At 36.1% G+C, this 18,081-nt stretch overlaps 1 protein-coding gene across 3 annotated transcripts in view; it reads left to right on the plus strand.

Annotated features, from left to right (window-relative positions):
• The window catches only part of ZDHHC2 (zinc finger DHHC-type palmitoyltransferase 2), a 37,700-nt gene that overhangs the window by 5,444 nt on the left and 14,175 nt on the right, over positions 1–18,081 (plus strand). For all 3 annotated transcript variants that reach the window (XM_051790347.1, XM_051790346.1, XM_051790348.1), the window contains exons 2-6: positions 4,477–4,503; positions 7,460–7,554; positions 10,466–10,586; positions 11,524–11,593; positions 13,166–13,198. In XM_051790347.1, coding sequence (XP_051646307.1) covers positions 4,477–4,503; positions 7,460–7,554; positions 10,466–10,586; positions 11,524–11,593; positions 13,166–13,198 — 346 coding nt within the window. The remainder of the gene's footprint in view (positions 1–4,476; positions 4,504–7,459; positions 7,555–10,465; positions 10,587–11,523; positions 11,594–13,165; positions 13,199–18,081) is intronic.

Consider the following 18,081-nt stretch of genomic DNA (forward strand, 5'->3'; position numbering starts at 1 on the left):
GTTGTCACTCTGAATCAGTGCAAATCACTGCTCTGTCTAGCAGAGAGGTAGGTTTTTATTGCAAGCAGTGATATTTTTTCTAAAGGACTGTTGCAGGCAATGACAGAACACTTGTCACAACTATAAAACACTTTTATGCGTGCACAGAGCTGAGTTAAGCTGCATCTATAGATCAGTGTTTTCCAGCTTCAAACATGCTATAAAGATAAAATATGTACTTAGTTTTGTTAATCAGACCCAAGATGTTAAAATTCAGAAAAGTTTGAGAGAAGAACCGATTTATAGATGTGGCTGCAAAGTCTCTGAATCAGGTGTGTGTTATTTTCCCACTCCAAAGTTTTAAATATTTTAAACATGTACATAAAATATGAAAGTACGATTTTATATCCACTTTTATCAAAGCTTAAAAAATTAATTGCTTTCTCTCCCTTTTTTTTTTTTTTTTTTAAATCTAACCATTACATTTACAGTTCAGGAACTTTGATTTTGGGTTTAGAAGTCAAGCAAAATTTAGTGTTACAAAACCAATGCAAATTTTTTACATTAATTTTATCTTCCAAACTCTTTTGGGTTTTTCGGTAGCAGTGTGTCTTACCATGTCTCTAGCTGTATGGAGATGGATGTCTACTTAATTTTTCCACAAGTGAGTGAGAATAAACATTCCTAGATAAAATGAACAGTAGTTCAAGAAATGGAGAATCCATTTCTGTCACTTAATTAAGGTCTGATGCAGTGCAAGGTGCTAGCAGTATGACTTCTCTTCTTAGCAAACTAATTTGGTGATGGAAACCATCCTGGACTTTTTCCGATCTGTTGTAACACAGCTTTGTTTTCTTTGCAATTGTTTTTTTGCAAGCGCAGGCTGTTTAGCAGCATTGACTACAGAATATGCTGTTCCTGTTTCTGGCTGCTTGTGGCTCAGGACAAGCAGGGCACGATGTTTCTGGCTCAGGAAGTTGGCATCTACGTTGGCTGAAGTCCTGCGTCTGTCCCAGCCTGGTCCCTAATTCTGATGAGCACCATCTGCAAGCTGCGTAATTATCTGGAGAGGCTCTAATGATGTGCTAGTCTGCTAGTACTGAACTGTAAATGGCATCCTTAGCTTTAGCAGGGGAAGGATGATTCTTAATGAAATTGGCCCCTGCAGTATCTCAGACGAACAAAACTGTAACTTTTTAATGATCTCTTGAAGACAAGTCACAGTTTTATAATTATTTCCATCTCTGAATATACAGGAGTATCATTCCATTTTGGTCCCAAAGGGTTTTACCCTGTTTTCTTCCAGAAATTGCTTAGCAGTTGGGATTGCCATGTCCTTAGTGTTTATTTTAGTCATCGTAGACATAAATGCTTTTTACCCATATTATTTCTGTGCTATTTGACTACCAGTAAGTGCATTTGCAGCATTTCAGCTGATATTTATTAATGATGGGTTGCACAGTCTGACCTACTTTTCTGTGCATTACGACAGTGAATGTAACCCCTTGGAAGAGAAATGAGAAAACTGCGGGAAATACTGATATAAATGATTCAGGGAAGACTATATGATCAAATACTGTTGAATAATATAGTAAAGCTGTATCACTGAATCTAATGAAAAGTAAAAAATTTGGTTTAAATAAATACATCATGTGTGCTGTTCAGAGGATGGGGAAAATAACAACCATTTCTTTGATCAAACCAAAATTAGAGTGGCATTTTTCATGTCAGAAAATTATTTTCCATGCACTTAAATAGTGTGATTTTAGAATTATAAACATCTTGTGGTTGCCCCAAGAACTCTTTGTATCACCTTCATTCAACAAATAGAAAAAATTTATTTTTTAGAGAAATTTGAGAGAGTTTGATTTCTAAGAGCAATTTTTTTTTTTCTTCCTGCTAGTCAATTCTGTCACATTTGTGCAAAACAACCAACCAACAAACCCCAAAACCAAACAACCCAAAAACCAAACCAAACAAAAAAAGTCCCCCTTTCATTTCCTCTCTGGTGCTGTGGTATTGCAGATGCTTGTCCATTCCTTTCCCACCTCCTTCGGGGAACTTTCGTCAAAGGTGATTGAAAGGCATAAGCAGAAGGAATAGTACTTCATCTTATACAGGTTATTGGATATCTTGCATGTTCCTCTCTGTCACCATCTGCGAGAATGCTTGTTGGGCAGTGCAGCCAGTCTCCTTGTACACACCAGTTGCAGTATGTGTAGAGAAAAAAGATAGCAAGACTGAAGGTACTGGCATCTCTTTTCAGCCTTACCTCTTCTGCTTTGGTCTCTTAAAGTAGTTGCAAGTCAGGAGTGTATGAAATAGCTCTTGACTTATACTCAGGTGGTAAAAGAGATTAAAATGACAAGATTTCTCGAAAAAACCCATGTTCTCATCCTGCTGAGATTAGCTGGACGTCTCTGGGCACTTGTGTTTTAGCCTTCGTGGTCCAGACTGTCAGGAACATTTGGCTTCCAAGCTAGATACCACAAAAGCTGAAAAGACAGTCCTCTGAGCAGATGCAGACTCTGAAGTATGCATTTCCTTCTGGAGGTGGACAGAAATTTTGAAAAGCTGTAGGTTTGCTGTCCAGTAGAGATTATGAAATTTGGATTTATTACTTGTATCTGCCCTTTACCTACAGGCATGTGAAAAATTTAGATGCCTCAAAGACATTGATAAATACATTTTATCCAAAGATAAGGGGTGGAAAAAAGATTACAACTGCTTTCACAATATTCTTGGTCATTCCCTTGTAAGGAGAGAAGAATGCCACATGTCATTGTGAAGGTTGGTTAAATAGATTTTATTTTGAAACTGGTGATTCTGCAATATATGCTTGGCAAGGGCTTTTTAATTAACAGAGAGTAGTTATTCCAAGAAGACTCTCAAAGTTTCTGCATACTTTGCTGACCATACCAAGTGGAGAAAGAAAATCAGAATTTGAATAGTGGCTAATTTGTCCTCATCTGAGAGCTTCAGCACTTTTAAATTACACATCAGCTCTAAGGATGCCTTTTGTTTTGTAAACAGTCATCTGGTGGATTACTGTTTATTTGTTTATTTGCAATTTCACAGTTCTTGTGTATTATTGTAGTGGACCTTCTCTGTTCCTCAGAGTTAAATGTGTATACATGTTCCCTCAGCTTCTCTCTAGCAGTTATCTAGATGCATATTTAGCTTATCAAGTTCTAAATATTTCAGAAAGCTGAGAGCAGAATACAGTTTATAGTGGCTTATGTGACTTCGATGGTGTCTTTCTGATTTTTGTGAAGAACTTTATAAACATGGTTGCTTACTGTTTTCCCTCGGGTAAAAGTAGATGCTTGTTTTGGCAGAGCTATAGCCATATCTCCATTTTAATAGACCTATTTTGTAATTACAGAGTTGTAGAATAATTCTTGTTTGAGAGGACCTAAGCTTATCTAGTCCAACCTGCTAATCAAAGCAGGGTTAGATGTGAGGTCATTGCAGGTTGTTCAGGGTTTTATCAGTTTGAATCTTGAAAAACTTCAGTGATTGAGGCTGTACAACATATCTGGGCAGCTTTCTGCACTGATGGGTTGTTCTCATGGTGGAGAAGTTTTTCCTTGTATCACATGTGATCCTTTCATTTCAACTTAACACCTACTGGCTTTTGTTCTCCCACACTGCACCAGTATGAGGAGCCCAGCTCCACCTCCTCGATGCCTTCCTGGAGGTACTGTTGGGCCCTCCCAAAACCCCTCTCCAGGCTGACAAGCCCTGGCTATGCAGCCTCTGTTTAGCTTTAGTTTTTAGACTGCTTAACTAGGATGGATAAATGTGTGGTGGAGTGGTTTGAGTGGAAAGAGGTTTTGATCACTTGGGAGTTTTTGATGTTACTGAGATACCTGTTGCAGGATGGCTACGTTTTTTAAATAATGTGATCAAGAGTGGAAAATGCAGTGACTGATGTGTGATACCTGTGTACTCCACTCCATGCCTGACATACTTGTATCTTTCTCATTCTTTTACTATCCCTAAATCTTGTAATCCAGGGGCAAATTCTTAAACTAAATGCAACTTTTGTGTACTTTAAATTTTTATGCTTTGAAGATCTAAGGTATCACCAAGTATTGCTGTCAAAACCAGTTCTGGAGTCTTGATACCTCTGGTTCAAGAATAAAACATAAATAAACAGTGAAACCCATACAACCATAGTTAAAGAAATAACTGGTCTGCAGGGGTGGCTTTTCTTGGATTAAATTTGGGCGGCTTCAGATAGATGGAGGTACTAGTTCTCAAGAAATGAGCCTGGGAATAGGAGCCAAAAAAACACTATAAGCAGTTGGTATTCTGTACCTATTCACATAATGAATGTACACAGCATAAAATCTTGATAGTGTCTGATATTATACATGTATTGTTTGATGATTACACTTCCCTCTTTGACTGAAAAAAAAAGTTTAAATATTCAGTTACATCATTTGCTATTTAAACATAATTTTTACTATTTCCTTTTTTATCTTTTTTTAGTGACAATGACAAATATTGGAGAAAAAGGTAAGATTTTTATTATCTGTTTATAAGTGGAATTCATATATCTGGGTAGAATAGTAGTTTACTAGTAGAATTAAGATATGAATCTAACTAGTTTTAAATAAGTATAGTTTTTGTGTTCCTCAACTCCTTTTATTATCCTGCTATTCCTGAATATTGCTTTAGCCATTACAAATAAAGATAAGAAAAAATTTTTGCTGTTCCTACTGGCTTTCTGATGTGCCAACTAAAATAATCCTTATATTCTGTTATTTAAAAAAAAGTGTTCATAGCCCAGAAAGCTCTTGTAAAAGCAGGACTTCTAGCTGTGAACAGGGTGTTGGTGCAGATGCAACCTATTTAAATAGGAGGTAAATTTTTACTGTAGTTTCTTTTTAGCCAGTGTCTTTAAAGAAACAAAATCCTTTGGATATGTAGCCTTTTCAGAATATAATAAAACTGCCTTATTAGCAGTTCCTACAGTTCCTACCCTGAGGCTGTAACATGTTTAGATTACTTTTTCAGATGCTATTTTACTACTGTGGCACAGCATGGAAATGTAAAGTGTGGGACTGAAGAGCTTTTGGAGGAAGGGGTTAAGAGTTAGGAGATAAACTTGATGCTTTTTGTGTTTGTGTAATTCCAGCGTATTTTATCAAGCCATTGGCAACTCCCTCACTTAGAGAAAGTGTTTATCAATTAAGAAACATTTGCTTGAAAAACTTCCTTCAGTTCAGTGATCTTTCCACGCATATGAGTGCATAAGCGTACCTGCAAATTTCAGCACCTGCGTTGAAGTAATTCCAGTTTCTTGCTGCTCCATACTGTGTGCGAGGGGACACAAGTGTGTTGTTATGCATTGCTCACAAAACACATTAGAATTATCAGCAAAATGCATTGGAGAACATTAAATTCTCGCTCAAAGCCTTGGTCAGGTTCAGCCAGTCAAGAGAATTTACCCTGGCTTATACTTCTACCCTAAGTTTTTTTCGGGGTGAAAACTGGGCAAATGGGGCTCAGCCCTACTACAGGTTGCCTCAGATCTCCAGACAACTCTAGCTATCCTAGCTATTTGTAAATGGATTGCCTTCATGCAAGGGATACACCATTTGGGTTGGGGTTTTTTGGGAGGGTGGTTCAGAAAAACTGTGAAATAGAAGGATTTCTGCCAGGGAGATGCAGAGAGCTCTTCTTTCACTGTCTCAAGGGAAATTAGGTTTTATGTTGGACTCTCAACAGACCCAGTGGAGCCGTGGGTAGCCCAGGGTCTCCATCACAGTGCAGAGAAACTGGTGGGTAAATAACCTGGGAGGAGTGACCAGTCAAGGACCTTGGCCAGGTTGGAGAACTGAGGTTCAAGATCAAACAAGATGAGCTCGAGTCTTGTGCAGTCTTTAAAGGGGAATCCTGGGATAATGTCCTTAGGCTAAACTTTCATCTTCCTTCAGTAGTCTTTTCTTTTTTTCCTTTCATGTATGAACAATTTTCTTATCAATCACAATTGTTGTTTTTCTCACAACAGTAGAATACTGATGCAGATTAGTAAATGTATTGTGTACAGAACTGAGGTAACTTGCCCTACCTTGCTCTCACTGTATGCCTTGAATATACTATTGTTTAAAAAAATACTGATTTTGTTTGAGTAAATCAGGGGTTTTTTATAGTTGATAGGAATGTTCTGATAAAAATGTGGACTGTTCCTGTCCAGAAGCTTGTGTGATAGCAAGTTGGTATTTTAGTGTATTGTTCTTTGTGTGGAGTCCAGTTCTATCACTTACTTATGCTGATGAGATTTTTCTCTCAGTTTAAAGGCTTGGCATATGGCTCTTTTCCCCTGTCATCCCTAAAGCTCTGAACAGAGTTGCTCCTTAGATTTTCTTAGGGGTTTTTTATTATTTTTACTGCTTAGCGAATAAGAGTAAATATTTACAATGTTTCTGTTTTTCAGATAAACAAACTTCAACACCAGAAATATTTATTCAGTGTTACTATTGAGGAAAAATTACAAAAAATAAGATCATTCTGGGCAATTGTTCCTGCATTTATACACTCCATCATTCATGTGTTATAGAAATTTATTCAGCACTCAATAGTGTTACATACAAAAAAACCCCCATGAGCTAACCATACAAGAGCAATATTTCAGATTGTGTAGTTAAAGTACATAGGTTTCCCTTTATGTTTTTTTAATTATCTTATGAATTTATAGAAAAATACTCTTTCCTGTCTTTGGAGTAAGTTAATTAGGGGATATGAGTTTTGGATATACTATTTACTGTAGTGAATTTCTTAGTACAGTGAGAGATTTTAAGAAGAAATACCTATCCATCCATGGCAGGCTCTTAGGAAAAGTTAATGTTGCCTTCTGTATTCTAGTAAAACAATTCAGCACGATAAATGCTCACTGGCATCTGTTAAAAATATAAGAATAATCACTGGCTGTGAAGAACAAAAAGTAGTGAATGAACATTTTAATTTAAAGGAACTGCAGGTTTTTAAAAACCACCCAACTGTCCTCCCTCCTAAAATCTAGCAAAACAAATTAACTGGTTATAGTTACTGCTCAGGTATCATTTGTGTATCCACCCCAAGACTCCCCTCACTCTTGTCATTGTTTAGATAACTATACTTCCTTTGGCAGGGGGCTGGGATGTTTGGGGGAGAGGAGGTGTTTGCATGGTTAGCAGTCTTCCTGCATGGTTTCTAAAGCTAAACAGCAGAGATGCATCAGTTAATTAGGATGTAACAAATGTGTAAGGAGAGAGTGCTTGCTAAATAATTATGGAGCTTTAATAGGCCCATTCCCCTCAAACTTTTGTAATCTATGTAGACTGTATCATGACTTTCCCCACAGAGTGTGTATTTGTCTAATGTAAAGTTGCAGTGCTGTATTTTTGTTGCAAAGCTTTTGCAGAACTGTTTGTAAGTACTACAGTATCACTGGTCTGTTTGTATTAATTCTGTTCCTTTTTAATTTTAGTTGTGTGCCTGGTTGCTTACCACATATTTTTCATGCTGTTCGTCTGGTCATATTGGAAAACAATCTTTACGCTACCAATGAATCCTTCAAAAGAAGTAAGATAAACTTAACTTTTGTTTTTGAAATAGCCTAGTTAAATGCCTGATTCTGTAGTATTTGAATAACTTAGTCTCTGATCTCATGTAGTCTTACACTGTGTAGAAAAACACAGATAGTTACACAGCTTCTTAATAGGAGTGAGTCAGATTGCAATCAATGTCACTACAAAAATGTCAAGACAAAAAAAAAATAACACCTTCTCTAAATTTTAAAGTTTTTAATAGATATTTTAAAATGAGCTACTTATGACATTAAGAAGAAAAAATCCTGTCCACTTGAAAAATGTGAGTTATTTGAACTACTAGCTTAAATTTTTGCATGGGAATATCAGACTTTTATGTGGGCAAAATTTTATTTCCCCGTGTTTAAAACTTATATTTTCTGCCAGCATCTGTCTGCTGTCCTCTGAATTAAAGATTCTTCCCCATGTATTTTGATATAAAGGAATTTGTGGGTTGTAGTGGGAGTGCACATTGGGTAAGTTGATGCTGGGAAGCCACAGCTGGCTAAGCAGGAAGAGAGCTAGTAAACAACAGCCACATGGAAAAAAGGTTATTGGTGGAAACGCTCCCCATGCAGCTTAGTACAACCAACACAACTTTTTGGCCTCTTCCATCCTCTCTTTATTCAGAAACCCCCTAGTCCTCAGTAGGTGCTGTGTCACGCAACTTCCAAGGTCAAGAGGAATCATTCTGTGGCTGTTCTGTAGTTTGAAATACCCACAAAGCCATTACTTACTCGTAAGTCTAGCTGCTTTAAGTACTATGTCAACACAAAATAAATAGCTGGTGGTTTCTGCTGTCTGTAGTGCAGAGGTTCTTTTCTGAATAGTTTTCATTCACCACTAAGATACGTAGTTGTGGAAACAAGTAGATAATTCAAACTAATTGTGGTTTTCATTGAAGTTCACACTGCAGTCTTTACTACAGCTTGGGATAGGGAGGAGCAAAATAAATTAGGAGCCTATTTCATTTGGTAATTACAGAGCCAAATGTGTGCATGTATATGGTGACTGTAGCAATAATTAGAAGGGTTTTCAAAGCGGTGGACTGATGCCAATGAAAGACTTCCAAAACATTTTGACAAATCCTACTAATTACAGTAGGATTCCAAAGCCATCATACAATACTACTGAAGAACTTCAGATGGGTTATGGAAGTTGGGTAATAGAAAGCAATATGTGATGTTTCTGTGTTCTTTGAATTTACACAATGTTGCTGGCAGAAAGTGACATCTTTGTTGTTCCATGTCTTTTTCTTGTTCTACTAGAGCAGTATTTTCAAAATTTAATTAGAGTATTTTGTGATGTTAAGTTACTGCTTGGCTTCCATTTTCTAGGATGAAGTCTGTGAATACTAAAGGATTATCTTTTCAAATGAACTGAACTGACTTATCTAGCAAAAACTCATTTGAATACTGAAAAACAGTTTCAGCATTTTGTTTTCATGAATAGTGTAGCTGGTGCAAACTGCACAGCTTTCTTTTAAGCTTATTTCAAACTTTAACACATATAGAAAGTAGACTTTGAGGGACTTCGCTGTAGTGTGTGCCATTCTGTACCTGTGCATACTAGCTATATGCAAGTACTGCATGGGGGTGGGAGAGAAGATGGTTTCCCAGGAAGGAGTGTTTGTAAACTTAGGACTACTCTGAGGACCAATACAAAATGATGGAGTAGTAGCTCTGTTTACATCGAACCAGCATTTTAAAAAAAAGTATTCTGAACCAAGTTTCTGCAGTGAGAAATTGTATGTATCATTAATATAAATCAAATCAGATTTTAGTAAGAGTGTGTTCTTGGAAGGGAAAAAAATGAATGGTGACTTGAGAAACTGAGGCTAAATGATGAATCTCCAGCTTCAGCTGGAAGATTGTGAGCTTTGCAAGGAAGGGTGGAGTAGTGCCTTCTTTATGGTGGTGAGAGTAGGTTCCTAACTGTATGTTTCTGTCTGCTTCCTTAGTTTTACTTACTGCCTCACTTCCTTTTAGGAAAAAATTCAACATTGTAACAACTAGCCTTCCTGTAAACATAAAATGCTATGGAGTGGGCATCTGTTTCTAGCACAGGTTAGAGACAGCTGCTCTTCCTGCCAAATGTGGACTTCTTTTCAGAGATGATTTTGTATCCTCTTTCTGGAGAATATCAGAGATGTAGATATCACAGTTTTTGGCATCTGCCTATTTCTAGAAGCTACAGTGACAAGGCTATGGTGCTGTGTTGCAAAGGACTTTAGAGTATAAGGAATTTGTACTACTTCATGTATACTGAGCATGTCTTTCAGAAATTTTTGCCCTTTCAGCACTTACTAGAGCCATATTTGTTATTGCCATTTTGAGCAGTGACAGAAGTTGTCATTTTATTCAGGAAGATTTTCAAGATGTGGTGAGGACACACATCTCTTCCTTCTCTCAGCCAATCTCTATAGTAAAAACACATCCTAACACCTGCATGACTAGAACAGCAACTCTCTAGTGACAAAGAATAAAAGGAAAAATACCAGACAGAAGAGAAATAAAGCTATCTTTTTGGCTGTTATTAGTAGTGTATTTTCTTTCAGTTAAATACTGACATCCCTAGCTTATATTCACTAGCTAATATTTGGTATTACAGAAGTAAATTAGCTGACCTTTCAGGGGAATGATAAGCTCTTGATCTTCCTCTTGAAGAGAATTGCTTAATACTTCTGGAAGCATTCATCTCCACATTGATACCAAATCAGAAGTATTTTTAATTTTGCCATAAACTGAATTATTTGTCTTGGGAACACTGGGTTATTTGCTGTAATTCCTTGTACTTGCTGCTAATCCATCTTCATATAATGAATATTTATTTCTCATTACACATCTACAGTTTCTTATTTAACTTGGAATTTGCTAACATTTCTTTGATTTTAAAAATTATTCCAGTTTCATCTATCATATTCAGACAAGGAATCCCTAGAGAGAGAGCCTAGAGGTGAATCCCAGCAAGAAGTCTTAAGACGGGCAGCCAAGGATCTTCCTATCTATACACGGACAATGTCTGGAGGTAAATAAGTGTTCCGGAGGCCACCGAAGACAGATATCTTGATGTACTACCTAAACTAATTAAAAAAAATTTAAGAGTTTGGATCAAAGGGAAAAAGTGCTTTTCGTACTTCATAAAATAACAAAATGGTCCAAGAACTTAACTTTAATGTAAGTTTATGCAGCTACATTTATTCAGCGTAAAGATTGTTGGAAAGTAAATTGTGGCATACAGTTTAGGATTTTAAAGTGGATTGACACTTTTTAGATGTTTTCAAATTGATTTTAGCAAGTAGCTTGTAAAACTAACAAGCTGCAGAAGAGGCTGTAGCAGTCATTAGCTGCACAGATTTGTTTTTTCATAGGTTAAAAAAATAGTTATAAAAAAAGAATCGGTATCTGCATGTTATATATAGATAGATAGATCACAGTAAGAAATTGTTACTGTTTTACTTGTTGGTTGTTCAGTAGCAAGAACAAAGGTTCTTCCAAACTAAGAGTTAATCTAACCCTACCGATATTGTCAGTTTGTGAATGCTGGCTAGCTAAGCAAATCCAAGAGATAATCTCATACAGTAAATGAAAGCTGTTAGAACAATAGCTTAAAATAGCTATATTGTTGAATGATCTTTAAAGTTTTTCCAGTCTGGTAGGTTTTTGTGGGTTTTGTTAGTTTGTTGGTTGTTTTGCAAAGCTGAGGGGTTTGGAAGAAAAAAACCATGATTAGCATGATTAGCAGAGATTGCAAAAATTGAGCTTTTTGGGTTCACTTTGATAGATTCAGCATTGCAAGTAGTTAAAGAATGCTTTGGTATTTGCAACTCTTTCTGATCATGTTGAAATGCTTTCCTGGGGGGTTCTTCTGGGCTCAGCTGATAGTATTTATTTTTGCACAGACTTCAGGTATCCAAATGTGTAACTGTACATTGACATCTAATCTTGGAACGTTTTTTCTTTAGCAATCAGATACTGTGACAGATGCCATCTTGTAAAACCAGATCGTTGTCATCACTGTTCTGTATGCGACAAGTAAGACAATATTTTAAATAAGTGGTTTTCTGAATTAATCCATTTTTTCCTTAACACAGCAGCTTTTATTTTTTATGAGTAGATTTTTCAGGTTTAATATTTTGGCAGGTAAGCTTTTTTCCCTTAGATTTTTTTTCAGATTTAGTTTTCATTTACTTATTTCTAGGGAAGTCTGTAACTTAGTCTAGTTCATTTGATGGCTTCCTTGATGCCAGCATTGATTACATGGTCTTCTACATTCTTTACATAATAATGAATTTTCTTTAAGAATGTAACAAAAAATAGCTGATAAACAAAAATTTGCTTCTTTTGTTAGAATCTGAATAAACATCACTACCCATCTCAATCTAATCATGATGTCACATCTTATCTTAAGGTAATAAACTTAATATCCTGTTTTTCACTGGATAAGTTGCAGGTTACTTTTGTTTAAAGAAAGAACCAGCCAAACATTTTCCCATTTCTAACTGGGAAATAAAATAAAGATTTTGTTTGTCTACCACAAAAAGAAGTTCACATCCATAGTCCCCAGAAGTCTGATTGCTTTCTAATTTAATCTTTCTTTTGGCTTTTGTTCTCTCTGACCTTTCTCTAGCAAGCTTGGATGTCTGTGCGTTTCTTCACTCTTGCCCCCAGTGCTTTAAATTTCTATCTTTGAGAGAAGACACTTCCTCAAAGGATGATTTATTCTTAGCTTTAAGGCTGTTCCAGTTACTCTTCAGCTGATACAGCATCAAACCTTCCAACATGATTGTGAGGTGGAGAAGACATTCCATTTTGTCCAGCAGAGCAGCAGAGGCACTGAAAGAATAACAGAATTGAGGCAGAAAGGGGATCTTGGTTGTGTTGTATGGAATGGTGGTTGAAATGTAAGATAGGAAAATAGTCATGTATCTTTTTACCAGAGAAAAAGAGTGGCTTTTGTTATCGTATAAAATGTGAATGAAATTTGCAGAATGCCATTAGTTAATATATTTTGCAGAATACCTTTATTTTGTCCTTACCTTGTCAAAATTTGCTTACTTCAGTTATATCTGATTTTCGTGTGCACATTTTGTTAATGAAGAGTGATTAATTGGAAAACTGTTTGGTATTTTTCATGCAAGGTAAGTTCTTAAAAACCTCATGTGCATATGTGTATATTTCTATAAAAGCAAACCATAATTCTTGGAAATATATTTAGTTGTATGACTAAGTAATTAGTAATGACTTAGTAATAATTGAATTAGCCCCGTTTCTAAGGCTCTGTCAGAGAATAAAGAATAGTTGAAAAGCCTCTACAGAATGAGAACCAAATCCTGAAGTTGAAGCTCTAGATTGCGTTTTCTTAAATCACTAAGCTCGTGACAGATGAGGTGTTTTGAGTTTAGGTTATCTGCACTTCACTTGCAGGTGGACAGTTTTATGTGAATTTAAATGCACATATTTGTTAAATAGATTAGGTACACAACTATAAATATGGATAATTCTTAATCTGTCTGTGAGTAATTTAAATCTGACATGTAACTGTGCTTCTGATTTTTTTTTTCTTTTGCCTTTTGCAATGCTTGGAATTCTGTTGGGGTTATTCAGATGCATTTTGAAAATGGATCATCACTGCCCTTGGTGAGTGTACTATTGGTTTCCTTTTCTTACTTTCTGATTTGATAAAATACACTCTTGCTGGGCCTTTTGTGAAGGTGATACTTCACTATTCCTAGAGTTAGATGCTTATGTGAAGTTACTGGTCTTGCAGAACCATTGGAGTTATTTACTGTATGTCCTCTTTTCTTAGTTGTGACATATGGAAAGAAGTTCATGTATAATTTTTCTTAGATCTCTGAGCTGGGTAACTATGTTTTTACAGTAAAGATGAGGTAGACTTCTGGCCAGTGAAAAAACTTCTTTTAAGGATTGCTATTTTCTTTATAGTTCGAGTATTACTGTGCCTTTGTTGCAATGAATAATGAAATGCCACCTTAGGTTAAAAATGAAAGGGCAGGAGTGTTTCAAGCTCCCTTTACTGAAGCTCCCAGGACAACTGGAGTGGGCTTGCTGGAAACAGCAAGTTAGTTCTTTTAGTTTTACGGGGTTTTTGTGTTCTTTCATTTTTCCTCCCCTCTCCCTCCCACCCTCCCTTCTTTTGCTGCCATGTCAGCCCGCACAGTGGTTTTGTTCTCCTGTGTTTTCTTAGCAGCCCTTGGGACTAGTGGGTAGGCAGGTTACATAATTAATTTTATGTCAGTTTGGCAGGTGTCTCACAGAAATAATTAAAATAATTGTTTGGTAAGGTCCAAGTTGAGATAATTGAGTGGTATGTGGCAGTTCTTCACTGCATGAAACCTATGAGAAAAGAAGACTCTCCTGTGTTGACACTTTCTTAAGTCTAATTCTGGAGCAGAGGAGAGACTCTGTCCTGAGGGAAGAAGGGGTGCTGGTCTCTTCCTGTTTGTTGTGGTCCTGACTACAGCCTCTGACATAATGCAATTTAATTTCAAGAATCTCCCCTTATTTTGCATCTACATGGTAGATTCAATTGAAAGAAATAGTTATCTGTATAGGGTAGAGTTACTTCCTACAAGTTTTTTTGCTGTAGGAATATCAGCATGTGAAATGTGATGATGCTCAGTGTTAGTAATGTGCTTCTTAAAAAAACCAACAAGAACAAAAAAAACCCCACAACAAAACAGGGAAAGCTATAAGAAAAACAGCTGTCAGGCTGTTCCTGACAAAATATTGGTGAAAAGTCCCAATATGACTATTATTGTTCAGTATTATAAACACTTCTTATAGCTTTATGGTCTCTTTGAGATTGTTTGAGTTGTTCTATCTTAAGACATTTAAATGAAAATGTCCTTCATGTAAACTTCAATTTCATAATAAAAATCCATTGTATCAAATAGTAAATCATAAACAGCACTTAAATTTTTTGTAAAAAGGGAGTGAAATGTTGTTTCACTAGGGCAGAGACTTCTAGGAAAACAAACTCCATTTTCCTCTCAGTAGCATTTGCTTATTTTACCTGTTTGCAGTCTTCTTAATCTAACAACATAAACATACCCAGTTTGAGAGAGTATTTACATTGCTCATTGTTTTTAATCTAATAAGCAGTGGGTGCAAAAAATAAAAATACAAATGGAGAAGATAATTGAAAGATGTATAATGCTTCTTGGTGGAGAATTGTTCCTTTTGTATTCCAAGTAACAGAAAAGCATAGAAAAAGAAGTATTGTCTTGTGTTATTTTTCCTAATTTGAGTGGATGTTCACAGTTCCTGGCTCACCCAGAAAAAAATAACTACATGGAAGAGACAAAAAAGTTTTGAAATACTGCACCAGCGCTGATCAAGCTTTGTAGTTTCCTGTAAAGACCCATGTTCAAAGTTCTTTAGGAAATATATGGCTATCTTGCCAACAAAAGTAAGAGTGTAAGTCAGTATAATGGATGGATTTTAGCCTCTCTGAACATTATTAGGTCCTGCTTTGCTTTTCATGTTGGGATTTTTTGGTGGGAGCAAGTTGTGTGGGAAGGAAGGGGGAAAGAACTCATTTGATGCTTAGGGAGAGCAGGGAAATAGTAATGAGAGTTACCTCTAACTTAATATTCTGCTACAAGAAGGATTTCTGGAGAGGACAGGTAAGAATTACCTAGGGAGTAAGATGAAGCATTTGGAAGGCAGAGTTAATAAGAGGTAGTCATGTCCTAACCCCAAGTCACCTGTGTTCTGCTCTCAGGCAGGGAGGCTTTATTTTGGCTGTCATTCTTGTGCTAATGGAAGTGCTGTGATAAACGGAAATATTTAATGCTAACTGCCCACTAACTACTCTAACAGTTTTAAGTGATGCATTAGTGATTTCTAGTGCTACTGCTACTCACCATAGACAGATGGAGCTGCAGGCGGGAATGCAATGGCTTGAGGCATCACCAAAAATATTGTTTGTATATAACACTAATGTTAACAAGGTCCATTAAGAACACCTTAGGAATAATTTGAAACATTTCTCCTTTATCTCCTGAGTAATCCCAAAAGAAATTAGCATCTCCTGAATTCTATGATGCTTCTTGTTAACTGAGTTGCATCACCTTTAGTGCGTTGTAAGTTATTTCTTTGCCTGGCATTTTCAGTAAACTAACTCTTAAAACAGGAATTATGTATTTTCTTTTTATACTTCAAAATGAAGTGTTTAAAATGTTAGCTGTAATACAGATTGTTACTCTGTACTGTTCTTCTGTGTTAATGTTTCACTGCAATAACATACCATTATTTAGCCACTTGTCAGTATATTTATCAATTTTAATCTTTCTCAGAAATGTTAGACTTCAAATCTAACCACAATCCTTGGGGTTTAAGATTTGATACTACATGCTCAAGCAGTACAATTACAAAACCCCCTGGTGTTTACTTTCTCTTCAATCTTCTGATAAAGTGTTCTCTTCCAGTAAGAACTCCACGGTCTGGGGCTTTGCCAGAATTGAAGGGAGCATAAAAATTTATACAAGTTTATTTTGACGTGTGTACTGCATGCCATAGTGCAAAAGGACAGCAATAAAGAAATCTGTCTTTGATTCAAGAAACTTCATCTTTGGGGAATAAAATTTCGCTTGATATTTCTTTTCTCACACTAAACAATGCCTCAAAGGAAAAACAGTCCTAAAATAAATATCGTGAAAGGAAAACAGGGTTATCACAGAAACCTTGAATTTGAATTGGTTGCAGTTTATCATGGAATTGCCTACTTTGATGTTTTTCATGGCTAGGCTTCGCGAACGAAGATTTGGGAAAGGCTCTATCCACATTTGTTACAAGCACGCTGGTGGCTAATAAGGCCAATACGAGATAAGACATATCCGTTTGCAAAAGACACAGCAGAAAGACTCCTTAGGTGGTATATTCTGCAAGGCACGATTCTTTCTGTGTTGCCTTTTCTCCTCGAGAGTGATCCTGCGTGCGTTCTCAAAGGAAGCAGCAGCGTTATAGATGGTTTGTCTCCAGACCTCCCAATTGGAGGCCAGAATAGACCAGTTATGTTGATCAATATGGCTGTATTTAATGGAAAAAAACCCACTTCACTGCATGATGAGCTTAGAAATATATCTTCTTTTTTTTAATTAGAACAGTGTGTTTTGAGTCCTTAATTGTAGTTAATGCAGATACTTAGCTATTGCTGCATGTTTAAATGATAATGCTAAATGTAATGTTTAGCCAACGTGGCACGTTTTGTCAAAACAAAACTTAGAATAAACTCCCTATCCACTCTGAGAATGAATAACAGTAGTGTACAGTGTAAATTTATTTGGTGTTTTAAGATTTTACCTTTATCTCATTAGCATGTATTCTGCCATTAGCATCCCTGTCTCCCTAGAGATCAGTTACAATAACGTGTCCTGCACTTCTAGAAGCTGAAGTTGAGACTTGCCACACATTTTTTTTGAGAATTCTTTTTCAATATACAAGTGCTCTTGTGAGTGTAATCTTCTCTTAATTAGCCGATCTTTTTGACAGCAGTATCAGTTAGTTAAGGTATATGGAATTATTTTTTTAAACTCATATGAAGAATTTTGTCAAAGTTAGTACAAAGATAACTTCGATCAGCTTCTTAATGCAACCAAATAAAAGAGGAAGTGGTTTGCCAATAGGCTGCCTGTGGGCAGCACTCTGATATTTTTTCATTTGGTGGATGTAATATCATTGCATGTTTAATAGAGCTCTGAAATTCATAATACTTAATATGTTGTCTCTTTTGGGAAGCTGCCATGGTACTAAATGTAAGCTCATCATCATAGTGTATACTAGTTGCTCATTATTGTTTATAAAATCTTCACAAATGGGAGACAGGTGAACTTAGATCCCATAAGCAAAAATGATAAAATGAGATTTATTTTAACATTTGGATGTGTATTTGCATATTTCTAATGTCTTTTATTTCCTGTCATGTTGTCACTGATATGAAATGTTTTCTGTCTATTTAAGACTAGTATTTCTCTCATTTTTTTATGTAAATGTAAATATTTTTAGGAATTACCTATGAATGCTCCTAAGTTTGAGAATAACACTAAGAAGTTTTAATATGTAGTGTAATGAATGAAGGAGGATGTGGATTAAGTGAGACTGCTTTTATTCTCACAAAACTCAGTCGAGATTCAGATTCTTGGCTTGTTACTGTCCCAGCTGACATGCAGTATGCCTAATGGTATAACATGGATACTTGCCTGCAAACTAAAAAAGTAGCTCTAACTGCAATCACATTTACATCAGATGTGCTGGGAACAGATTTCATACGATAAGAGGAAATTTAATTCAGTAAGCTGTTGCAAGCAGTGTTACCTGGTAAAGTTCTTTGGGCTTTTTCTGGTGTTGGTGTTATTTTGCTTTGGGTTAGAATTACTTACATTAATTTGAGAATTGAAACTTAATCCATTTCAGTAGCTTGGGGCAGCAGAGATAGGATGCAAAACTTGGTTTACATGCTGATATTAACTTTTTTTAGAGTAAATAATTTAAATTGGATG

The sequence above is a fragment of the Manacus candei genome, unplaced genomic scaffold (assembly GCF_025592945.1).
Source record: "Manacus candei isolate 608988 ecotype Guabito, Panama unplaced genomic scaffold, ASM2559294v1 h1tg000028l, whole genome shotgun sequence".
NCBI classification, from domain to species: domain Eukaryota; kingdom Metazoa; phylum Chordata; class Aves; order Passeriformes; family Pipridae; genus Manacus; species Manacus candei.